We start from the raw sequence: 26,801 nt of genomic DNA on the forward strand, positions 1-26,801 counted from the left end.
AGAGGTGGAGGGGGCAGGAGGAGGTTCTGGAAAAGCTGAGACAGAGGAGAGAAAAGCAGCGTGTCTGGAAAGAGCAGGGCGCGGCAGGCCGAGCAGCCGAGCTGTGCAGCTAACAGCTGTCTGACATTTAGAGGTGACTGCCAGTCATCTGAGATGATGCTGCATCAGTGCTGCTGCAACAGAGTAGATATGATGCACTTCGGTTTCACTGACAGGCTTTTTGTTTACAGAGGCACTTACGACTAGATCAAGTGAGCAGATGTGTTCCTCTCCAGATATGTTATAAACTGTATAATATTACGTCATGATTAAGATTTTGTTGAACATGGTTTTCCAATTTAAAAAAAAAGATGAAAAACTTACAGTGGCCCAGAGGGGTCAATACAACACAACACAAAAGTCACAATATTAGTGCCACTGTTGCCTCAACAGAAGCAAGTAGGTACTGGGTTTGATCCCTGGGCCTTGGGGCTTTTCAGTCTGCATCTTCTCCCTGTGTCTGTATAAGTTTTCTTCACGTTCTCCAGCTTTCTCCCACAGTCCAAAGACATGGATTATACTGTAGGTCTAAATGACTCTGAAGTGACTATAGGTGTTGTTAGGGAGGAATTTGTGGTGATGCCAATTAATAAGAAGAAGTACCAGAATCCTGGATGTCTTATGCTGAAGGAGTTTATTTAGGCTCGATCGAGGAGAACAGAAGAGTCGTCACCACAACATAAGTGTGTGAGACCATCTCAATTCTGAGGGTCAAACAGTAAAGCTCAGATTCTTATACTAGAAATGGGCAGAGACAGCAAAGGGGAGATGTGTCAACATCCAATTAGTACATACTGTAAACATGAAGATAAGGATTCACACCAGCTAGGAATTGAGAGAGAAACAATAGTGTCTGTAACCAGCCAGAGAGTGAGACTGAAGACGCCAAAGAGGGACCATGGCCTTGGCATGTTCCTCAGAGAGAAAATAGGGCAGATAACTGACCCCAGCACTAATCTAACAGAAAGTCACTATAGGGATTGACCATTATCTACACAAACTATAGGTGAGTGAAATTATTCTCTAACAGGTGTCTGTGAATGTGAGTGTGTGAGCCAGTGTCTCTATAAGTTGGCTCTGTGAGAGACTGGAGACCTGTCCAGGGTGTGACCCCACCCTCGCCCTCTGTCATCTGGGATTGGCTTCAGCACAGATAAGCAGTAAAGCTAATGGATGGATGGACAACACAGCTGACTTTGAGGGTGGAGATTTCTCTCACTCATTGCACTTTAAAGTTGGTCACTGACAGTCTCATTGTTGTTATCTTTGTAGAAGTTTTTCTTCCAATCTTTATGAGCTATTTCTGTATCAAAGAAAATCTTTTACTGTGTGATCCAAAATCTCTGGGATGGTATTAAAGGGACAAAGAGATAATGAAACGTCTAGACTGTCTTCTGTCTGGACCTTTCAAGTTTAACTGCAACAGTGACATGCATTTCTCTCCCCCTGTGTTAGTCAAATGTTCTGATTCATGGTTTACAGTGGGTCAAGTTAACAGAGCTTAGAGTCTATTTTAGTTTGTCTGTCCCACCCAGCAGCAGCTGCTTGAGTCACAGCTGTTTGAAAAGTCCCTACCCACTTGCTTCCTTCTAAGTAACAATTTCCAGCTTTATGGGTCTAGATAAACTATATGTGCAACGCATCATCCATGCAGTAAACTTGGTATTTGGGATTGAGCTGCAGGTTTTAAATAGATTAGCATTGTAGATTAAGCTACATGCATGTGGGTCAAGGACAAGTTTCCAAAAGGGAAAAATATCTCACTGAAAAAAAAGAAACACAATAGCTTGAAGGCTAATGTGTTCTGTACGTTTTATCACATTTAGGCCTACTGCAGATTGTCACTGCTAGGTTACTGCTCAGTACTACTGAGTATCCTCCACACAGCAGGTTATAAGATGATTTCAGTACAAATGTTTAATCATTTACTCTCTGGGGCCCATAAAATAGTAAATATGCTAAATTAAGGACTCTGTATTGAAGTGATTCATTTTATTTCTGGGAGCAGGAGACTTCAGATGAACTTCATTAACAGACAATAGTATCTAAGATGAGCAGTGTTTTGGGTGGTGCCTTTGATGTAGCCTATTCCTGACCTTAAATCCTGGTTTTAAGATCAGTCTGTGCTATCGATGAGAAACTTGGGTTATATGAAGAAGAAAAAGAAGAAGCTAGGAGAAGATGAAATTGAAATGAAAACAGAGATGAGGCCTTTTTCTGAGTGAATACAGCTGGAATCTTTTGCAATCGGTTAACACCCGTGTGTACGACCAGTCCCTGAATGCAGCACGAGCCACCAGATCGCACAGTGTAGGTGTAGAGCTGTACCAGGCCGATCCTGCCATCATCCTCATCCTCATCCGCAGCAGCAGCAACAGCAGCAGCAGCAGCAGCATCCCCGCCCCTCCCTCCCTCTGCTCCATCCACGCCGCTGAAGGACGGTAAGACACTTCACCGTTTATTCTCGGTCACAGTCCGTAGACGAGGCAGCAGATAGAGCCCGCTCTTCTTCTTTGGAGGTTATTTTCTTTCCTTTAAAAAAAACAACAACAACTGCTCCATCTACCGTGATGGTACAGACGCTGAGGCGCAGGGAGATGCGGAGAGAGACCGGGCTGCTGCTCTGACCGGGCTTCACAACACCGCAGCGTTAATCTGGAGAGTCACAGTGCGCGCAGACGGTCCGAGTCAGCGGAGGAATCTGAACCGATTTACAGTCACTGAATGTGAGGAAACGCGTTATAGACTCGGTGTTTTCAGGCCGTGGACCGAGGATAACGTGAGTAACGTTATGTCTCATCGTGATCCATCCACTGTAGTTTATATCGATATTTACAGGCTGGTTCTATAACCCGAGGAGCTCGGTCTGTTTGTACACCGTCCAAAACAGCAGCATATATGCATGCATATGGTGCATTTCAGTCACATGATGTTCTGTATGGTGTAAGCACAGCCAGGATTTTTACAAATACAGAGGGTATGAATCCTGACTCCTCACAGCACCAACAAATTACTATATGCCAGGAAAAAAGATAGCCTATATAGAGTGTTTAAATAGGCTATATATTCCCTCTATATGTTTTCTTCCCTTTTCAGTAATCTGGTGGTGAAATAAAAATCTACAAATGCATGTTATTTTCATTTCTTTTTTTGTTGCTGTTTGGCTGTAAAACAGTCCAATAGAGACTGTGAACCACATCAGAATTAGCCTTATAGTAATGTACCATGTGGACTTTATGTGCATTTGTAGAAGGTAAACTCCTCATCAGGTGGTCAAAACAAGCAAATTCCTCAAAACAATACTACAACATGACCTCTGTATCTTCAGTGCAGCTCCAACCCTTTTCTGGAACCGATTAATCTGATTCCCCTGTAGGATGCTGCTGCTGCTGCTCAGACTGAGAGCAGCGTAGGCCTCCATCCTCTCTCTCTCTCAACCACCACAGCGTAAACAGCCTCTCGGACTCATGTTTACATTTTTAACCCACAGTTTACGCTCATTTGTCTGAGCATTAGATGCTCTGAATTCAGTTGAGTAGATTTGGGTGACCTAATTTCCGAAGGTGGGAAAAAATGTAGTATAGCTCATCTTCTGACCTGAAGGCAACAGCTGAGGCTCACTGACTGTGGAACCGGTCGAGCCTCTGGTCTGCTCAGGCCGCTGCAGCCACTCATCTGTCGGTGTCAAATCTGTGTAGGGACAGGGATTAGATTCACCTAATAACCCCAAACTTATGCAACCGACAACACACACAAAAAAGCTAAAAATAGACACGGGCAAACTCACAGCTGCTTATGCCAGAAACATGTGGGCGAGGGGCAGTGCTATGGCTTATGGTTTATTTACATCGTGGAAACGTTAGCCTATGTTTTGTGGAGCTCAGTGGTTAACAGCAACATTTATGTTTGGGATACACCATAATGCAAAAAAACAACCATCATATTGTGATTAGATGGGCAGATGCTGGTATTGTAGTTTAATTTTCACTGAAAACACATGGAGCCTTTATGGATGTTGCACTTGGCCATATGGCGATTTTGATTATTGCGATTAATTGTACAGTCCAATTTGAAGTTTACTGTAGCAGTTAGTTAATGAAGCAAGGCGCTTTTAGATGGAAAATTAATCTGCAAATAATAACCCAGTGGTTCCCAACCTTTTCCACCACATATGAGCCCACATAAAACCTTCTCAAACACGTTTCATTTGAATGATTGAAACCAGTGGAAACATGTTTGTTTCAGGTGGTGAGTTTTCTTGTCGATTCTCCATCTGCCTCTGTCTTGAGTTGACTCTAATAACTAACCAGCTCTCCACTTTGATACTCATGTTTCTGCCATGGATTCATTTTTTACCGCACAATCAGACCAAGATAGCAAACAAACAAGTTTATGATGTGGTGTGGCTGTGGTGTAAAAGTTGCCATCATTGGTCCTTTCACACTGGTGGGCCTTAAAAAATAACATTGTCAGCCTATTTGCAATGCTGTCATGGCCCATCAGTCAATCCACAGGTTGAGAACCACTGTGTTAATCATTAGTTTCAGTCATATAAGATTATAAGACAAAAAAAACTAACATTTCAGTGTTACAACTTTTATAGTATTTAGACATTGTACTGTTGAAAAATTATTCCAGAGGCACAAGGTGATGACCTCTCTACAGCTGGAACAATTCATCTATTAATCAGTCACTTGACAATATTTTAATAATCCTGATATTTTAAGGCAAAAATGAAAAAATACAAATGAAACCATTACAAAAAAAGGACTAATCCAAAGACAAAACAACAGGACTAAGTAGTTAATCAGCTGGTTGCAATGACAAAAACAATTGCTTGTTGCAGCTTTACATTTTGTGGTAAGATTGCTCAGTTAGTGAGCGTTGGTTGGATGTGGAAGCTGCCATTGAAACGTCCTTGAGCAGGTTTCATCTTTCACACAGCCGGAGCAGGAGAACGGAGCCGAGCGGCTCAGGTCATCCGTTCTAACGTTTTCACTGTGTGTGACGGAGCTCGACCCACTACATCCAAAACTGACTGAATGAGATCAGATTTAGTTCTTTGTACTATTAGCTTCTCCCCCTACACACACACACACACACACACACACACATGCAAACACACACACACACACACTCGCTCTGTGAACTCCCATGATGCCCCGGGGTGTGTGAGGAAGAGTGCTGAGCTCAGCAGGATCAGGCAGAATAAAGGGGGTGGGTTCGGTGGATGCCCAGCAACAGTGATAGTGGTTTTCTGGCTTGGTGGAGGTGTGGCTCCAGACTGACTGGTGTCTTGCTCTGGTGCGATCGTTCTTGAAGGACGAGACACAACTCTGCAACCTCACATTGGTTGTGAATCCTCCATTTCTGAACTTCCTGGTTTTGTTTAAAAATCAGAAGAGCAAACTGTTTTTTCTAGAGCTTTCCCTCGACAATAAGTCAACAGGTAGTGGATTTTTAAAGGCCGAGATAATAACAAGAATTGGGAAAAACTGATAGCTGAATATAATTGTAAAAAGCCCATTTTGTGTCAAATAGACACAACACATTTTAGTCAAAATAACCCCTTTTGTCCTTTGCCATTTCTGCTGCATGCCACAACTATTAGCAACACTTCATCAATCACAAGAACACATACGTATGTGTGCTTTAAAAATAAATCTGTATAAATAAATCTAAGTAAATCTCCAACAAACACACCAACAGTGGTTTGTCTTGATGTGTCACATGGAGCCACAGAGCTCCACTGTTTCCAAAAACGATTAAAACACATCAGTGAGCACCACTGTTGCAGGTCGTTACACCCCCCTTCATCACCTTGTGCACACACACAGGATCCTGCTGCCAAAAATACACACCAGCACATAAAACATGTATTAATCCACCACTGAAAATAGTCCCCACTGTTTCCTCCAGTGTGAGCTATGCATGCTAAATCCACAGTGTCCAGCTGTCTCGTGATGTTACGTAGCTTTTTTTTGAGAAAGGAACTATAAAGAGTACAACACATGGTGCAATCCACATTCAGCTGTTGAGGTAACACGGAGTGATATCTGAAATTGGATTCTGCTGTGTAGTGTATATGTGCTGGTGAGAAGATCAGTTGGTAATACAGGCTGGTTTCTGCTAAGAGATTTAGTAGAATAAATGAAATAATCTCATTTTATAATTTATGATACCACATATGAATGAGGTATTAATGACACTGTCCAGGCTGGTCTGAATGTTTGCTGAAGCCAGCTTAGTTTGAGCTTGCTCATGCTGTGAGCTGTAACACTCTCATCTGTATCTGTCCTCATGTTACCATCTCACACTGATCATCTACAGTGATGTGTCATGAGTGAGAATGACTCACGCGTGACATCATCAATCAAAAGTTGGATTAAATTAGTTACATTGGTTAAGCAACGGGAAACACTGATGATCATTTAACTACAGAAGTGAAGATCAGCGATGGGCATTTCTAGTCATTTCAGTATTTAAGAACCATAGGAATGAGTAATATATTTATATTAAAAAGTCTGTAAGTCATGTGCACAGCAACTAAGTGCTTCTTCTAGCTGCCCGCTGGTCTTTTTAAGCACATACCTGATGACAATCAAGAGCGAATCTGATGAAGCAACATGTGAAACACGTTGTTTGCCCCTTCTGTTTTTAACTTTTGATAATAAATCTTGTCTATATGCTCTAGTGTGCGCTGGAAGTGTTGTACTATATTTATATAATGTGACAGTTATATCATCATATTACAGCAACACTAACACATGTGTAAATGCTGACCATAAATAGGCTCAGCAAGAATGTGTGATATTAATATTATAACAGTCTATACAACTGTACATTTATGCATGTGACTAATTCGTTTCATGCATAAACCTAACCAGACTGGGGGCTGCAGATCAGAAAACTAAGCTCATGTGGGCTGATTAATGAGACGCTGGTAAAAACAGCCTACTTTATTTTTTACTATATTTTTAACACAGTGTTTCCTTAAAGTTTTTGTGCGGGCGATTCAGCCAGGAGGAGTTCAGTCTTTTTCAACACTCTGTCAGAGTGTTGGAAGTGTCACTTAACGTTGGCTGTATAAAACTTTTACTTGCAGATACGCTTCTGCCCACGCCTCTAAAAGTGATCGTGATACCAGATCAGATGAGATCCTGCAACTTTCTAGTTTTCCAGTACAAATGCTTCATTAACCTAAACCTGTAAATCAGGACCACACTCAGTTATGATGATGATTTACAGTAATAGAGTAGAACATTTGGGGTCATTTCCAATTCATACCAAAAAAATACAGTGGGGTCCAATACCAATAGCCATGGTCTCTGACTTCTGGAGTTCACTGTAAATGTTGAAGAGTTTCTGTGTTGAATACCCTCAGTTATAATATAATAATAAATAATACATTTTATTTATAACACGCTTTTACAAGTGCTCAAAGACGCTTACAGAACACAATAAAATATAAAACAATATGGAATAACTCCCAATTAAGATATGTAAACAATGTGGACGGTTAAAAAAGAAATAAAGAAAAGAGAAAAAAAAAGAAAATAAATTTGACTGTACATCAGTAGATTATTGTAGTGCTGTGAAACAGGAGCCTTGTGTGATCCAGCAGTTGCATAGTCATGTAGCTTTTAACCCCGTGCTGCTGCACCACAGGCTCTAATTTCAGCCCTTTGATTATTTCCCTCAAGGCCCACCTGAAAGCTGCATCAGTGTAACAGTGAAAGCAGCAGGAACAAATCACCTGCGTGTCAGTTAGACCCCTCAGAGGACACGCACTGGAGTGCTTTTTTACAACTCTCTGCTGTTGGAGTCGTGATTCACTTTAATGTTTAATGCAGTATTACTTCTGTGAACTCACGACAGATCAGTGATTTACAGATGCTCTCATCATATCAAATATCATCTATTAGATAGTATTGGATAAAGCCACTTTTCAGACCAACAACTTGTTATTAACTTTAACACAATTTAGCTGAACAATAATGTCTGACAATGTTAAAATATGTGAGACTTTCATTCGAGTGTTAATTGTTCCCACACTTTATGTGGTAATAATTACAGCGTGGTTTAACAGTGCCGCTGATTATGTTCACATTCATTTGTCTCCACTGTGACTAATAACCCTTGCAATGACTCTGACCAGTCATAAACAGCTTATAGCTTCGGTTATAGAGAAACTGTATCATTCATCATGCTGCCAGTCAAAATGAGTCGGGTTACAGGTCGTAAACAAAAGAAACCATCAGCGGGAAACCTAACCGACGGACAAAATAAGCAGGAGCTCATTAGTCTGTTTAAATGTCTCTGAGAGCTCGATCCAATTTGCTACTGCTCACTTTGAAAATTTATACAAACACGTTGGCGTTAAAGATTAGTCTGGACTCCTGCTGGAGCTGGATCCACAGCTGAGAACAAGAAGCTGTGTTGTGTGAGATACAGTTACAGTATTAAGTTATATTTCTATATTTTTTTCATATGCAACCATTTTTTATCAACTGCTTCTTCTTCCTGTGTTTTCTTTGCTGTGGAACTACTGAGGTGCCAAGGGCAACATTTTCCTTTAGTTTTATTTTTAACCACTGTGGTGCAGCAGTAGCAGAATCATGCCATGTGGAGTCACACAAAGTGACACATATGGGACATGGTCTACTTTCACGAATGAACCCGAGCACACAGCTGACTTATCTCTCGGCCTCAGCCGGCGTTTAAGCATGTGAAGCTGCTCGGCGGTGAGCGGGCGGCTTGGACAGCAGTGGATGCAAACCGTTTCCCATACACTGGGAACACAAGTGCGTAGGCTCGTGCTCTGCTTTCCATTTATTCTTTAATGCTGTGAATGCCCGCCCACTATCTCACTGAGATTTTCAAGATGAAGGCTTCTGCTCCTTATTCTGTGAAGCTCAGTGAAACAGAACAAATACACAGAGTTATTTACTGTGCATAACACAGTGTCTGTGCATAATTTCAGTGCATAATACTGGAATACTGGAAGTTCCATCTGCTGAAATTAGGTGATGTGACTGTTTTTGCTTATTCGGGAAGAAAGTGTTAAAAAGATCTCTGAAACTGAAAACAGAGACTTGGTGGTTAAAAGTATCAACAAAGTACGGCATGGACAACAATTTGCTGTAACATAAATATCTTTGGGTGTTGAAATGTTGGTCTGACTCAACAGGTGATCACAGACTTCACTCTGATGTTCTCTGTTCTCTGTATAATTAGTTGTTAAGGCAATTATCAGTTTTTTAATCAGGAAATCAGTGCTCAGTTGTAGTTTGTACTGGAGGTGGTGTATCACATCCTTGTGGTGATAAATCATCAAATACTGCCACATTGACTGGTTTAGAGTATTCTAACATTGGTTTTGCAGAGAACTAAGGCACTGACTGTCCTTATTAGTGCAGGTAACCAAGCCTGGTTTTACTCTGCTTGTCTCAGGTAACACCATGTGTGTATATCATAAAAGTAGAGGATGTGTTGTCAGAAGTGTACCACAAAGCGATGCAAATGTGAGGAGGAACCATTCATGCAGTACCTGTTCTCCATTCTTGTGAAAGAGTGTCAAGGTCATAGAATTGATTGCATCCTCTGTCCAGCATGGTCCACTCAGTCTTTCAGATCCTCCTCTGCCTCAGTCTAATGCCATGACAGACACTATGATGATGACAGATGCTGTAAACGTCAGGCCCACCTTTGCTCACTCAGCTGTCTCTGAAATGAATGCCAGAGGGAGATAATTTAGGTGGACTACCACCAAAAGTTTTTAATCATCACAATTATTGCTCTGTTCAACATCACTGGCCTTAAATACAGCCAGCTTGGAGAGTTCCCTCTCCATTCTGCGCTGAACATCAGCAAACATACAGTAACTAGCTCAAAATAACTGACATCCAATCAGCTTAACATTAGCTTGCATCAGCTCTCTGTTGATTGGACTGAAGACATAGAATTCAGTAATTGTGTCGATGGAGTAGGCAGGAGAAATGCACCAACCAGTTGTAGTTTTCACCCACATACAGTACAAAATGAAAAATGTCTAAGAAAAGGACATGAGAAAAGCTGTGAGCCAGAGCTCAGCGCTAGATAATCTGTCTTTATTTAAACATAAAGCTCATTAAGAGTAAAGCCATCATTTAATGATGTCAAGTAGAATTAAAAAAGGGCATCACATTTAAACAAACATATACACAATGAATCAATGCTGTAATTACAAGAATCAATTCAACAGGTACATAATGGAAGATATCAAAGATTAAGACGCGGCCTTTAGTCCTGGTGTCATGTGGTCCAGCCGTGGACACAGGATTTGATGGCATGTTATGATGGCATGGTTTTAGGAGTAGATACATGTGCAAATCATGACTTTAAGAGAGCGAGGAACATCCAGCCTTAACATACAGGTTGCCGTAATGACCCTAAAAGCAGAGTGGTTGACAGCATCAGGATGTACAAGATGTCACCAAAACCTAAAACAGATTTTAAAAAAAATATAGTGTTGGTGCTGCAAACAGTTAACACCTCTGCTTTGGTCCCCTGGGTTCAACAGAAGCACAACCATGAGCAGCTGAGTAAATTCAGATTTAATTGTTTTTTTTTCAGAGCAGAATGTGACAGTGAAACAAACTGTGCCACAGAGTGTTTACTAATTACACATGCTGCTGATCCAATGTTGGCTGTTAGTCTGCAAATACCGGCTCCTGGTCCTGACTCGCCGGCTGGACAAAACGGTTATATTGTTTAGTGACAGGGCTGCTAGTGTCTTCTATATTCCCGCATTGTTTATGAATGTAAGGTTATTTGACCTAACATGTAACCCTTGAATATGAAGGCATGTCATCCCCTCGCTAAGCACTTAATTTATTCTTCACCCCTCATTGCCCTTGCCTCCGTGTACTCGAAGTGAAAGGAAAGATAACCGCCCTGTGACAGCTCCTTCATGTTCCTGGGGTGGAGGAAGAGCCAACAACATCTCTCCTGCTAAATATAGAATCTCCTGATGAAGCGGTTGCATGCTTATAAGTATAACGCTGCTGCTGCTGCTGCTGCTGATGCTCTGGCATTCGAATTCACCTCTTACACTGTGTGATGCTGCGTGCATACTGTCATGCAGTATGAGCCTCCCCTCCCTCTTGCAGAAATGCTGCAATGCGTCTCCCTCAGCCAAGACTGGGTCAGTGTAACTCGGCTAGCAGCAAAAACAGCTAGAGAGCCGTCCCCATAGCAACAGCCAATGAGGCTTTTGGCTTTAGGATCTCTTTTTTTTCTTGCGCTATTGTGTGATTATTTGAAAAGAGTGTGTTTGCGGGATTAAACTCGTTGGGGGCTTTAGTCAGTGTCAGTGGAGGTGGCAAGAGAGCGAGGGAGAAGCTGGGCGGGGTTGGACACTGCACAACCATGTGCATGTGCAAGGTGTTTGATTTCTGGTAGCTGACTGTCTTATCATACACTGTTTTTATACTTGCAAACAGTTCTTCAAATTCAACTCAATCAATTTTCATTCATGGAAAATGCTCTGCTGTGTTAAAAACAGCGGCAGCGTCATTACAGATAGCTTATCAGGGAGGATGTATCAAGCCATTCGAGTGGTGTAGGCTGGTTGATAAAATCCATTTTTACGTTCCTCACTTTCCCCTTTCATAGTCGGTAGTGGTCATGTTGTCTAATTTTAGTCAACTCATGGGTTGTCCATGTTGATTACATCAATATTGCCTAGATTGTTTTCATAGGAAGAACTGCACTAAAGGAACTGATCACAAATATTTTGTCTGTTATCAGTTTGAGCTGTACTTTGGGTTGTGACATTCCCATCAGCTTCAACTGTACTTTCTGTTAATTGCTAATTAGGTAAATGTTAGGACCCTACATAAAAATAATATGGCGAACATGGTCAAAGGCAAAAAAAAAAAAAATCAAAGTCACTATCATCATTGTGAGCATGTTATAGCATGCTGATGTTAGTACAAGGCCCATTCAGTCTCATAGGTGCATTCCCTCACTCTTAATGACGTACTTGTCCTTTCCAGTTCATGATACTCTCTGCACACACCAAAATGTCCGACAGGTAGCTTGTAAACAAGGACCCTTGTTTACATGCTGTCAGTACAGTCTTTGATTCTGACCAACACTTGATGCTGATGTTCTCAGTCTGTCAGCAGGAACGTTATAGATCCAGCATGAGCTCGAGCTCTGTGACATTGTCATTTGCTTTCCATCCCTTTCTGGTAATCTGCCACCTTGCTGTAGCTAAAGTTTTTTCTTGTTTTTGTCTCCATTTCCCAAAGGCCAACGGATTCTCCAGTATCAGAGTGATGTCCTTGAGACAGTGGTGTTGGTGAACCCATCGGAAGAGACCGCTGTTTCAGAGGTGAGTCACTCTCAGACAACACAACAGGGTGGTGGAAATTGTTCTGTTTTTCTTATTTAAAATCATGCTGAGGAGTTTTGGCCCTAATTGTTTAGACTGCACAACACTCGAATTCACTGATGAGGAATGAAACAGCTCCTGCTGTTCACCACTTAGCCCCAGTGGGCACTGGGCAGTCCAAGTCTCTCTTGATGATTAAAAGGAAAATGCTTTGTCACCCTCAGCTTCAGACCCACAATATGAGACACAGACAGCTATTTAATATTCTACATATACATTAATGTCCATCAGTGTGACTATTAGTCTGGTAGAAATTTGGCTTTTGACCACTGGTAAAATGCTAAATGGATAATTTTGTAGTAAATTAGTCTTGTAGTCTTCAATATAATTAACTCTACATAAGTAGCCTATACATGGAAAGGCAGTTGGATTTTGTGTGTCTGAATTTTTCTGTAAGATGGTTGTGGACATCACTTTTGGCAGTCATACTGATATCATTTGCAAAGAAAATAACACCTTTCACCTCCCTGGATAGATTTTAGACTGTTGGTTTTATATTTGGTGTATGAGTAGCTCTTCAGAATTAATGTCTCACCTTTCATCTTATACTCATTCTGTTATATTTTTAGTATGTTTTAAATTCTTTAAAAATTTTGTTTTTAATCCTTTATCATTTACAGGAGTTGTTAACACTGTTGCCTAAATGACACTGATTATGGGATAAACTAAGCATCTCTCAATTGCAATACAGTAACACTTAAATTATTGTAGAAATATTGCATCCCAGTGTATTTACAATTTATGAGAGAAAATCTAGACTCTATGTGAACTTTGTTCTTTGGGGAAGCATACTAGCCACCTTCACCTGCACTATTTGAAATATTGGTTCTCATGTTGATATTAAAAGCATTAATGTTTGAAATTGTCATTCTATCTTTGTAGATCCGGTCTCTGATCACTGACCTTGCTGGGAATAAGCTGCTGATACTGAGTGGCCAGAGCTCTGAGCAAGGAGGTGACATCCTACTGCAAGGTGGAGCGTTCACATGGCAACACTTTTCTGAAATAATCTCCAACCCTCAAGTGAGCAGAACTCGCTTTCTCTCCAAGTGCTTTGTTACAGTGGATGTGTATGGATCACAGCACATTCATTTTAAAGTGCTGCCTCACTTTTTCCTCTTTTACTGCATTCCCAGATAACAGAAGTCCTCTCCAGAGCCTCTTCAGAGCAGCCGTCTAGGCTTACAGTTTTCTGTCAGGGAGACGGGGGCTGGAGCTCCCTAGGCCAAAGCCAGGAGCAGCAGCCACTCCAAAATCTTCTGGAATACCGTTTGAACCCTGAACCGCACCTGCCTGACATGGACGGAGTCACAGAGTTCACCGAGTATGTCTCAGAGACGGTGGATGTGCCATCACCCTTTGATCTTCTGGAGCCCCCAACCTCTGGAGGCTTTCTGAAGCTGTCCAAACCTTGCTGCTACATCTTCCCTGGAGGTAGGGGAGACTCTGCTTTGTTTGCTGTCAATGGCTTCAACATTCTGGTGGACGGGGGGTCTGATAGGAAGGCGTGCTTTTGGAAGCTCGTTCGCCACCTGGACAGGATCGACTCTGTTCTGCTTACCCATATTGGGGCTGATAACCTTCCTGGTATCAATGGGTTGTTCCAGAGAAAGATTGCTGAGCAAGAGGAAGAGCGTAACCAAGGATCTGGCTCCAGCAGCAACGGCGACTGGATGAAGAACCTGATCTCTCCTGAGCTTGGGATTGTGTTCTTCAACGTCCCTGAGAAGCTTCGGATGCCAGAGTCCACACTGAAAGTGAAGCGAAGCATTGAGGAGGCATCTCTTACATTGCAGTACCTCAACAAGCTTGGGATCACTCCAGAGCCTCTTCACAGGGTAGTTAGCAATACCATTGAACCTATCACATTGTTCCACAAACTCGGTGTGGGAAAGTTAGACATGTATGTCTTAAACCCTGTTAAAGAAAGCAAAGAGATGCAGTTTCTAATGCAGAAATGGGCTGGAAACAGCAAAGCCAAGACTGGCATTACAATGCCTAATGGAAAAGAAGGAGAAATATCTGTTCCCTATTTGACATCAGTGACTGCTCTCATTGTTTGGATTCCTCATCGACCTTCAGAAAAGATAGTCAGGGTGCTGTTCCCCGGAAATGCACCCCAGAATAAAATCTTCGAGGGCCTTGAAAAACTGAAACACCTGGACTATCTGCGATACCCAGTGGCTACCCAAAAAGACATATCATCTGGTGCACCACCTCCCATCATCAAACAGACTAAAATGAGATCAAGAACTGACAGCAAAGAGAGTCTCAAATCTTCCCCCAAACCACACTCTAAAACAACCAAGAAAGAAGCTGGTGGACAGGAGGAAGAGTCCAAAAGTGACATCAATAAAGAAAATAAAGTCGAAAAGAAAGAAGTGAAAAAGCTCAAAAGTGAAAGTCTAAAAGCCACTAAACAACAGAAAAACAGTGAGGTGGCCCCTGTGGCAAATAAGACAGAGAAAAAGAAAATATCCAAGGAAAAAACTGTCAAGCAAGAAAAGGCATCCAAGATGGATGAAAAGAAAGACAAAGAGAAGAAAGAAATAAAGAAAGAGAAAATAAAGAAAGATGAAAACATAAGAAAAGAAGAAAAAAAAGAAAGCAAAGGCAAAGAGGATAAAAAGAAAGACTCAAGTAAACCTGAGCTGAGAAAAATCACCAAACCCGACCTGAAGCCACTTACTCCAGAGGTGAGAAAAACTCTGCACAAGGCCAAGACACAGGCTAAGCCGAAGGTTGACAAAAATAAAGCAGTCAAAGAGGCAGCAAATGAGAAAATGCCACCTCCAAAGAATATCTCTGAAGAGGTTGCAGCAGCAGCTCTGGCTGACAGGTCCATTGTATCCTCCCCTGAGGACCTTACCGAGGACTTTGAGGCTCTAAAACAAGAAGAGCTGTCCAAACCCAAGCCTGAATCTATCCAGAATGATGTGTTATCTGGGCATTCAGCATATACAGATACCAAAGCTTCTTCCTTGGTTTCTCCTCTTGAAAAAGTTACATTCTCAGCCACTGAGATAAAATCTGCCTCACCACAATCTCCTGTCAAACAGGAAGAGGACAACATAGACAGGGGTGCAACAGAACAGGCTGCAGCAACTAAAAAGGATGTAGCTGATGGCTTTGACAAAAAGTATGAAGAAGAGAAAATGGAGAAATATGACAAATACCCTATGAAGGAAGACATAAAAAACAGATCAAAGAAGAGCGACAGCTCAGAGGAGGAGGGCGATGTAATTGAAAAAGCCGAGCTAGAAGGAACAGAAGATGATGAGGTCCTGAAATACAAAACAGAGGAGATGAAAAAGGAAAAAAGTGGAAAAGAGTGGGACACCACGCCAACTGAACCAAAACCCTCCACAGCCCTTTCTGGGCAAGCTGTAGTAGCATCTGCCTCAGAGCAGTTCTCTTTCATCCAAGATGAGACCATTCCTGGGTACTCTGAGACTGAACAGACCATCTCTGATGAGGAAATCCACGAGGAAACAGAGGACAGGATCCCTCAGCTGCGCTACGATGTGGGAACCTATGACATCTCTGTTCCTGATGTGCCTGGTACCTTTGATTCCATGCATGGTATCAAAGAGATGAAAAGCTCCACTGTGTCTGATGTTGCAGGTGTCAAACCCAAAGCATTCATGGGAGGTCATGAGCCTGAGCTTGCACATTATCCTGCCATCATTGCTGCTCCTCTTGCAGAGGAAGAGCACATCTCCTCAGCAACATCTATCACAGAATATGACAAACTGTCATCCTTTGCCACATCTGTAGCTGAAGACCAGTCGATTGCCTCAGTTACAGCACCTCAGACTGAGGAAGCTGGGAGAAACTCTCTCCTGCTTGACACCATCAACAGTGTCCCCCTGCGTGCTGAGGTCGCACATGGGAAGGATTATCTCCACTCAGCAGGAACCATCTCACCCACCTCCTCTCTGGAGGATGACAAGTGTTTCAAGTCTCCTTCTTCTGATGAGTACCAACCCCAAATTCCTGAAATGGAGAGTGACACAAAGACCAAATTAATCCATGAAGAAGAAGATGATGAGGAAGATGAAGATGAGGACCAGACCCCGAACGTTGACATCCCTCTGGGTAAACTCCAAGAGAGTTACGAACACGCAGCCTCCAAAATGCTCCAGGAAAAGGAGAAATCTCCCTCTGACACCTTTTCACCCCCTCCCTTTTCTACTATGCAGCACACTCCCACACTGGCTGTCAAAGAAAACCAGGCTCTCTTCAGCCCAGAGGGATTTAAGTCTGGTGGTGATTTAAAGCCTCTTTCACCCCCTCCATCTTTCTCTCCTGGGTTAGAGTCACACTCCAGGCAAGAGAGTGAGGAAAGATGTGTAAGTCCAGATGACAGCACTATGAGACTAGCCTCACCCACACAGTCTGTGCCTACAAGCAGTGGCTACTCTCCAACAGAAGATAAACCATTTAAGACAGAAGACAAAGAGGAAGAAGTGACCAATGCTAAAGCTGACCTCCAGAAAATGGACAAATCTGTCACCATTTCAGATAATACCTCCTTCATTGGTCTACCAGGTGACAAGACAGCATTTGAAGCATCTGAAGTGTCTGAGGAATCTGAGGAAGTCGACGAAGAAGAAGAAGAGGAAGAGGAAGAAGAAGAAGACTATTTTGCCAAAAAGGACTTACAGCCCACTGTTAAGGCCAAACTGATGGAGGCAAAAGAAGGTTGCTTTTTGGATGACGACTTCACCTTTGAGTCAAAATCTGCAGTTAAAGAAACGGAGGTCAAGGCACCAGAGAAGACACAGGTGTCTTTTACCACAGAGGTGAAACCAACACCTCAAGTGATGTACTCAGATGAAGATGAGGATGAGGATGAAGATGACGATAAAAAAGATGAGGAGTTTGGCAGTGGAGCAGTGACGAAGCCCTTATCAACAGATCAAAGCGAAGTAGACACAAAAGATGACAGCACAGAGGAAACTGAAGCAGAAAAAAGTGTTCATTTTAGTCTTTCTAATTTCCCAGAGAAAGAGAGCAAAGAAAAGGCCTTGTATATCAGACAAGACACACCCTATGTACATGGCAAAACATTTTCTTACGGTGACGTTTATGACAGCAAAACAAGCTCAGTGGACTCCGATTCATATAATCAAGAGCCCTTAGATAAGACGGAGAAGGACATTGCAAAGAGTGAAGTGGATCTGCAGAAACATGAGCCCCCCTCCCCAGGAAAAACCATGGACAAGATGTCAGAGAAAGATGGATTTAGCACCTCTTATGGAAAAGAGTCTTCCACCCTGTCGTGGCTTGACTCCAAGACCACTTCTGCTACACCCCCATTTGAAAAAGAGGTAAAAGAAAAGGAGATACTTGAATACAGCACAGATAACCGGTTCCCTTCAGTGTCTGATCGACCTGAGGCATTGTCCACTTCTTTATCAGACAAAGACACTCCCTCTTTCAAAGGACCAACTGACAGCGCAAAGTCTCAGGCATACTCTTCACTGGCAGCTTTTGATGTGGACAAACCTGCTGCTACAAGCTTCAGCGAGAAAGGAGCGAGTTTGGAGGTTGACATGCGAAAACTGTCTGACAGACCTGAAGCATTGTCCACTTCTTTATCAGACAAAGACACTCTCTCTTTCAAAGGACCATCTGACAGCATTAAGTTTCAGGCATACTCTTCACTGGCAGCTTTTGATGTGGACAAACCTCCTGCTACAGGCTTCAGTGAGAAAGGAGCGTGTTTGGAGATTGACATGAGAAAACTAACAGCAAGGGATGAGGAGGACTATGATGATGATGAAGTAGTTGATGAGGATGACGAGGATGATGAGGAAGAGGAGGAGGAGGAGGAAGAAGAGGATGAGGGTGCTTTTGATTCTGATATGGAGAAAGGTGCCAAAGATAAGTCTGAAAAAGAAGTAAAAAGTCCAATCAGTGAAATGTTTGGCTCAAATCGGCCTGAATTTATGGTTTCTATGGCTGGATATGGCTACAACAGTCAAGGGAAGCCTAGTACAAAAGAAAGCAGCTCTAGCTCACTAACAAAGGCTCTAGATGAACCTAAGATCGACTCCTCACCCTTCAGTGGAAAGCCAATGGATTTAGGGGCTACAGGTTTCTCTGGCTACTCCTCAGGGTTTGAATACTCATATGAAAGTGGTGAGAAAGACTCATTTTTATCACATCAAACCTCAGACACAGGGAAAGAGGATTTCACTATAAAATCAGACAGTTATTACCAGAATGACAAAGCTGATCCTGATTTTGAGAAACAGAAGACACCAGACCTTCTGAGTAAGAAGTCACTGGACACAAGCTTTCAATACACAACCACGGCTGCCCCTGGGTACTCTTCCTCTTCAGCTTATAGCTACTCCTCCTCCACCTCAGGCTCACTCTCCACCAGCCGCCAGTTTGGAGAGGAACTGGAGACGCCTGCCTCTGCTGAGCCTCTCTTTGAGTACTCCTCCTTTAAAGAAGAACACTCGCTGGTCATGGACTCACCCTTCTCCAGCTCTGCCGGCCCCAAAGATGACTATCTGGAAGTGTCTGAAAAACAAATCACCACTACAACCACAGCTGAGTCCAGCTCGAGTTTAGCACGTTTCTCACCACTCAGTCCATTTGAAGAGGTCAAATCATTCCCCTCACTTTCATCAACTGGTTTTGCTGAAGACAAGAAAGAGCATACAACCTCATTAGGTGCAATGACAGATAAAGGTCCACAATCTGACTGTTTCTATAAGCCCGAATGGTCTGAAGGGTCCAAACTGGACTCAGCTGTTGGGTTTGGGGCCTTAGCGGGACCATTCTCTCAAGCAGAACTCTCCAAGGACAAAGAGGCAGCCAGTGCTGCTCTGTTTGGTATCACTTCCTCACCACGCCCAGACATAGAAGGCAAGCATTACTTTGAGGAGAGCGACAGCAGTGAGGAGGAAGACGAGGAGGCTTACATGCGTGAGATGACTAGGAGATCGCCTTCCAGTGGCTTGGCAGGTAGTCTCTCATTTTCTGACAAACCTGTTGCTCCTGCTGCCACTGAGAAGACAGGTGGTGTACTCCCTGATGTTCTTGGCTCCTACATGCCCTCGCCTCTCCAAGCCAGCAAGCCAGATACAGCCAACGGCCCCACAGAGGTCAGCGCGAGCTCGACCCTCCCTGCTGGAGCAGCAGCCGGTGGTACGGCTTCAGGCCCAGCCAAGGTAGAGTCCAGGGAGGGAGCAGCAGGTTACAGGGGCTCCTATGAGTGGGAGATACCAAAGCCCCAGATGGGGATGGTGCCTGGAGACTCTCCTCCTCATTATCGTCATGATGATGAATTTGAAGAGGAGTGTGAGATGGAGCCAGAGCACCCAGCCCGTCCACTTTCTCTCTCTGCAACGGACAAGCCCTTCCGTTCACCGTTCTATGCAGAAGAGTGCAGCCAAGGAGAGCAAGATGATGACGACGACAGTGACCAAGACTTTGCTGGTGATGCAGCCATGGGGGCCACCTCGTCTTATACCAGTCGCACATCTCCAGGATATTCTTCTTCTGAGTATAGACCGCGCAAAGAAGACCTCTCACCTTCCTTCATCAACCCCTCTATGCGGCACTTATCCAGCGATGAGGATGAGGACGAACACAGAAGTGACCAATCGCAGGAGGGTGTCGACCATGAGCTATCAGTCAAGAGAAGGGCTCACAAACAACCTCATCACCACTCTCAGAGCAGAGACAGCAGCTCTGTGCAGCAGGCTGGGGGCATGTCGGCAGGGCTGGGTCTGGCCACAGAGGACACACCCCCCACCTCCGTCAGTGAGTCTCTTGGTTCTCAGTCAGACTCTGATGTGCCCCCAGGCACTGAGGAATATCCCTCGGTCACCGGTGAAGGCAATATGGACTCAGATGAGGATGCAGAATACATGCCTGTTGATAAATTATCTGCCACAGGAGGAGGAAGTCACAACTCCTCCAGGAGAAGCCATGATCCTCCTCCTGCACCCATCATGGACCCCCACCCTCATCCCCCACGCCCAGATGTTTGCATGGTGGATCCCAACTCCTTGGAAAATGGCTCAATTAAAAAAGAGCCAAAAGCAAAGAGCCTGAAGAAAGCCTCAGGGAAAAAGTCATCATCCCCAGCTAGGCGCAAAAAATCTCCCATGCCTATCAAACAGACATCGTCCCCTCGCAGTGCCTCACTGAAGAAAAAGGAGGCAGACAAGAGCTCACGTATGTCTCGTCTGTCAGATGGACAAGGCTCCAAAGACGATGATATTTCCAGGTCAAGCTACAACCCTGGCAAAGGGCTGACTAATGGTGTCAAGAGCAGTTCAGGTAAGAGGAATATACTAAAATCAAGGCTTTGTAGATACCAGTTGACATTTAACATTACAAAAGAGATTTTGTAAGATGAATATCTTTGCATGTGGTGACAGTCTCCCCGTCCCCCTTCAGGTTCACAGAAGTCTGGCTCTGCAGCTGCTCCAGGCCTCCCTATTTATGTGGACCTGGCCTACATTCCTAATCACTGTAGTGCCAAGAACGTGGACCAAGAGTTTTTCAAGCGCATTCGCTCTGCATACTACGTGGTAAGCGGAAATGATGCAGCAAGTGGTGAGCCAAGCCGAGGAGTCCTTGATGCACTGTTGGATGGGAAATCTCAGTGGGGATCAAACCTGCAGGTAATTTTTCCAGATCTACTTAACCTCAACACAAGGGTTAATTTGTATATTATTGTACATTACATTGTAAAATAATCACATTTATGTGTATCTCCTGGTTTTAAATAGACTACTTTTATATGGCAAAAGTTGCAAAAATGTCAAGTGACTAAAGGTTTCATCTTTTATTTGCTTTTTTACCTCTGGTCACACATAAAGAGCACAATTTCTTTTGAGCTGCTGTTGCTATAGTTGTTTTCACAGACATTAACAGACTTAAAGCAGAAGTGAGTGATATATTTGTGTTAATATAAGTCTTAAATAGTTATATCTTCCGACAGCAATCACTTACATAGAGTGTTTGGACTGAAACACGGGTCTCTCAGTCCCTCTGCTCTGCTCTGAGCCGAAGAGAAAACATTTATCGTATCCTACAGTTTTTATCCAATGAGGAGAGAGAACGGCATGCAGGGCTGTGTGTGCAGCCAAGGAACGCCGTGAATGTGGTGACGTAGGGACGAGGACTGTTATGGTGCGTTCAAGGAAACTCGTATTTTTCCGACCGTGAAGTGGTACCAGTTCGATCTGGTACGAGTTCACCGGTCGGAAGTTACGAGTGGCCGTTGTAGTGACTTTCACCGGTAAAACAGGTCGGAAAAACACGAGTGGGTTGCCTGGAACGCTACAAAGTCGTAAGTTGTGACTTGAAGCTGTAATTTACGATTTCAAAAGCCTGCCTGGAACGCAGCATTAGCGAAAACGACCGGACCACTCACTTCTGCTTTAAGTGCAAACTTAAAGGAGAATTCCGGTAATTTTCTAACCCTGACCCCTAAATCGTTTTCCTGATGGTCACCCAGTGTTGGGGGAGTTACACCATGGCTAGACGGCGCTAGGGATAGCAACAACGCTAACCTATGGGGGCAATGTTTTCAACCACAACAAACACTCAAAAAACAATCAAAAATCTATGCTACATGACTTGAATCCTTATGTGACACCACTGAACTCATATAGTGAACAGTATAAATAGTATAAACTTTGTGTTATTGCATGTAATCACTCACCTCAGCCTAACTCTGAAACATCCTGGAAAGACATTACTAAACGATCTCAGAGCGCCTGCTCTCCCCGCCACAGAAACAAACACTTTTTCCTTGTTGTGAAGATTTCTTTACAAAAATAAACAGTCTAAGATATTTTGGACATTACCACTGCACTGCTCGACCGTTTATTTTAAAAGCAGACCTGACACTAGACAGTTGTCAATCAGACACATTGCCTGATTCAAGATAGTCAGGACAAGCAGGCAAAACAAGCTATTAAGCTCAAGAGAGAATGACTTTCCTGTCAAATGGGGGCGTTTTACCCCTAAAATTTGAGAGTGTGCAAGTACATTTTTCATCTACTTGCTGTCTTGAAATGGTTTTCTCCCTGTAGTCATTTCTCCTGTTTATGTTGGCCATTAAAAGATAAGAGAAGTGATGGGGAACAAATACCACAGTTGACGTTAACTGAAGCCTATGTGATGCCTCAGCTGACTTAGACAGGATAGGTTTTTGTTTGCTATTGTACTAAAATGATAGTATAGACAATATTCCTCTAGGTGTTTTAAACTCTCACTGGTGAAGCCTCATATTGGCCTTGAATAGCTTCACAAACTTCCACCTTCCCTGCACTCCCCCCCTTAGCTGTCAGTCATGACACTCCCTGATCTCTTCTCTCCCTCTCAGGTGACGCTGATCCCTACCCACGACACAGAGGTGACCCGTGACTGGTACCAGCAGACACATGAGAGGCAGCAGGAGCTCAACATCATGGTCCTGGCCTCCAGCAGCACCGTCGTCATGCAGGACGAGTCTTTCCCTGCCTGCAAGATTGAGTTTTAAGATCCTTGTTTCCTCCTTCCTCCACCTGGTCTCCCCCAGTGTAGATCTGTTTTTAATTGCTCTTCTCTATAGCCTGATATACAAACCTGTCCTTGCTTTTTGCAACCCTTTCGGCAGAAAGCAAAAACAGGTCTGGGTAACTGTCTATTTTTTCTAGATTTTTATTCATTTATAAGCTTATTGTGGCTATCACCATTTGTATTACAAAGGTAATTTTCTGACAACTGTTTTTCCTCCACTACATTATAATTGTAATAATTATTATTATAGTTCAGTCACATAAAAGGAAGAACAGTTTCCGTATTTTATCTTTTTCTCAGCCCCCTCTGAAACAATAGTGTCTTTGTTAATTAGCCAAGACAACATGCCCATTGTACTGCAACTAAGAGCAAAAAAAACAAAACAGAAAAGAGATGAGAAGAAGCATTATTTATAAATCGTCATTTGATGCTTGGTTGCTCATCTTCTAATTGGCTTAAATCGAAGCACAAGTTGGCACACCTTAAAGCAAAGTACAAAATGATTTTGCTCCACTGTATCCAATGAGAATCAAGCCTGTCATGCCACAGCTGATCAATTGCAAACATTTTTCTGGTAGAAAATTGTTGACTGTGATCAGTTTCACTTTATTTTCATCTAGTTTCCCTTTCTGTCTCTCTTCTAAAACAACAGTCCCAGTGGTGAACTTTGTGCCTCCTACTGACATAGTGAGATAGACAAGTAGATCCCTCTCAGTGTCTTTCGAGTATATTTGCTGTGGCATAGGGACGACCGTATTCAAAAATATGTATTGTAGTGAAATATGATACCGTATTTCTACAGTTCTCTCAAAGTGAAAATCAATCGTTAAGAGTCCGAATTTCTCAGTAGCTGTTATTTCTTACAGTGAATTTGATGAATAAGTTCTCTCTATAATTGTTTCTGTAGTCTTTGATGTATTTTTCAGTGTATTTCCAGTCGGCATATCCTGGCAGGGGATCATTAGGAGAGATGTAGGCAGATCATCATCCTGCTCTCTGGATTCTACCTGTTTTTAATCTTTACCAACAGAACAATCTGTGTCCAACGCTCATTAGTAAAACAAAGGTAGAAAACCTCATATACCGTAAGTCGTTGTGTCTAAAAGGTCTTTATACAAAAGCTGTGTTAAAGAACGAAGAATGTATTCCACCTTAACAATAGGAACATGTGGTTGCGAAGAGAGATTGTGCTTGCCTGGTGTAAGAGGATGTGGGCTGGTTCGATTGGTGGTTAGACTGTCACCCACATGTGCCTTTCTGTCCTGCTGCGCTAAGAGGGAAAAGAAAATTGTGTTTGTTGTAAAAATGTAAGGTGTGCGGTACATTCATGGCTCCGTGGCAGAGGCTCAGTCCAGCTGGTTTCCTCTGTTGTTGTTGTTGGGAGGTTTTAGGGCACAAAAGGTCGGGGGTTGTACATATTGAGCGTAAAATGGCACTTTTCAAAACACCAACTCAGTATTTCAGCCGTTGTGTTTTAGATTTCCCAGAGCTGCCACTCGAAGAAGCACAAAGAGAAACCAGTGTGTGAAACCTAAAGCAGTTTTTGCCATTTATAAAATTCCGCAAACATTACAGTATTTGCACTGAAACCTGTGCTATTATTTTTTTTCTAATTTCTTTTAATTATTGCGATAAACATTGAGTTTGCAAGTTTCTTTTTAGCCACCATCACCTCAACGTGCATCATGTTTTTAAAGTGTGTCGTTTAAGCAGCTTTGGATATTTTTAAGTAACACTTTATTAACTTAATATTACACATAGATGTGTTTTAATTTGATATTGATGACTTTATATTTTCATAGGTTTTCAGTAACTTACTAGATTTTAACCAGGAACAAAACCAATTATCAAACAAATTCCAGGACCAACGAAGCTCACCCAGGTTGCCATTTTATGATCCACAAGAAAAACCCAGACATTCCTCTGGATATTTTATTTCCGCAACTAATTTAGAGATGCATGTAAAACAGATGCCTGAACATGAAGGCGATGACTCTTTACTAAAAGGAGCGGAGGGCTGCAGGGAGCGGAGCCCCAACCTCAGGGGCTCCAGCTGATTTGAATGTGAAGATGCAGATTACCTTTACGTTCTCCGTGGAGGACTTTCATCTCCTGGTTGCCTTGGTTACTGTGCATCATGTGGTACATCTGACTCATCTGTCACACACACGCAGCAACACCCAAAATGTGGCCTGCTACGCATCCCAACTCTGCAGGGGGAGAACATTTTGTGTGCAGATTAAAACCAAAACAGTTTCTCCGTTTAGGCGACAGAAAACTGTTTTATATAAACACAATGATTTGTGTCTGCAGATTCCAACGTCATCAGTGTGTGTGAGTCTGCCACACTGAGCCGAGACTGATGTTGAATGAAGGTTCCTAATTCCTGCTTAATTAAAAACATCATTAACATTAACAGCTTCTTTGATGAAACAGGGTTAACCCACTGTACTGCCCAGTCAGTCAATGACAGTGTAATCTGCATTCCTCTTATAATAATATTGCATCACTGTAAAGGCTAATAATAATAACAACAGTATCAATACTCACAAAACCCAGACTGCCAGACATGAGGGACCCAGGTCCCTCATGTCAATACATTTCTATCTGTAGAGGACTTATTATTCACACTTTTTTCCAGACAAAGCTACACACACACATACACACACCCACAACACAAACTCACACACACACACGAGCGCACACACAGCTGCTGCATTTTCGTATTGTGCAAAAAGAAAAAAAAACAAAAGAAAAAACAAAAAAAAAGAAAATATCTGTGGCATTCAGACTTGTCTGCCATAAAACATCATCATAGAGACTGTTGGTTTCCAGTGAGCCCTGCTTGTTTGTGCATGTGTACCTTTTGAATTCTCCTGTATTGTAATAGCTGAAGAAAAACTGACTTAACATAAAAATGCTATTTTAAAAGATGTATATTCAAGAAGCTAAGCTGTCTGGTCCTGAAGAGGCACATGTAACCTGGCCTGTGCTGTGCTGTAAAGAAAGCCTTGTGATAGTTTCTTTTTTCCTACTTTCTGCTTCATGGTTCTACTTTCATCTCCTGTTTTAAGTGCAATATTCTCTTTATCTCTCTTTAAATGCTTAAAAGGTAAAATAGAAAAACAGGTTTATTGTTAAAAAGGGGGGAAGTGTGGTGAAGACCAATAAAAACATCATTTACTGAAGAAAAATGTCTCCCTCTTGTTGTCGTTTTGTATCATTACATCACATGTACATTTTCATTCTCGCTGCTTTAAGTTTTTAGCTTTAGAGACCAGTGGTTTCTAGCAACTGGTTCCAGACCAGTGAAGCCCATACTGTAGCTGATAACCATCTGCAGTGATGCAAACCATCCTCAGTTTGTCATTGTATGACCAGAGGAGGTGTTTGTTCTGTAGTATTTAGAGGCTTACAAGCTAACATTCCTCCTTAATGATTGCCTTTGATCCATCCTGTAGTTGATACTTAAGTATAAGTGTAAACCTAATGGCGAGGTACATCTTTTGGGCATCATGACTTTCTGTACCCAAAGATATAACAATTCATTGAATGGTATAATATCACTATATTATTACAATCTGGGGGAACCTGACTACTGCATGCAAGCAGCCCAGATGGGGAGTTACTGCAGACAAGAAGCCAACACAGCTTTCAATATTTTGTTGGTATCCATCTACTGAAAAATGTCTACCTGGCCGTTGATTTTTATTGCATTAGTATTAGTAATAATATCGTTATATCTAAACATTTGATGTGTGTGATCACTTTTTTGTCCCCC

The 26,801-nt window shown here is 42.6% G+C and overlaps 1 protein-coding gene across 1 annotated transcript in view; it reads left to right on the forward strand.

Annotated features, from left to right (window-relative positions):
* The window catches only part of map1aa (microtubule-associated protein 1Aa), a gene marked incomplete at both ends in the record, with an annotated part of 38,597 nt that extends 15,597 nt beyond the window's left edge, over window positions 1–23,000 (forward strand). Inside the window, 6 exons of the mRNA XM_083995311.1 lie at window positions 12,336–12,418; window positions 13,361–13,501; window positions 13,615–17,945; window positions 18,123–20,785; window positions 20,906–21,132; window positions 22,845–23,000. Coding sequence (XP_083851437.1) covers window positions 12,336–12,418; window positions 13,361–13,501; window positions 13,615–17,945; window positions 18,123–20,785; window positions 20,906–21,132; window positions 22,845–23,000 — 7,601 coding nt within the window. The remainder of the gene's footprint in view (window positions 1–12,335; window positions 12,419–13,360; window positions 13,502–13,614; window positions 17,946–18,122; window positions 20,786–20,905; window positions 21,133–22,844) is intronic.
* Between the last annotated feature and the right edge of the window lie 3,801 nt (window positions 23,001–26,801).

The sequence above is a fragment of the Trachurus trachurus genome (genome assembly GCF_905171665.1).
Source record: "Trachurus trachurus genome assembly, chromosome: 3".
Lineage (NCBI taxonomy): Eukaryota > Metazoa > Chordata > Actinopteri > Carangiformes > Carangidae > Trachurus > Trachurus trachurus.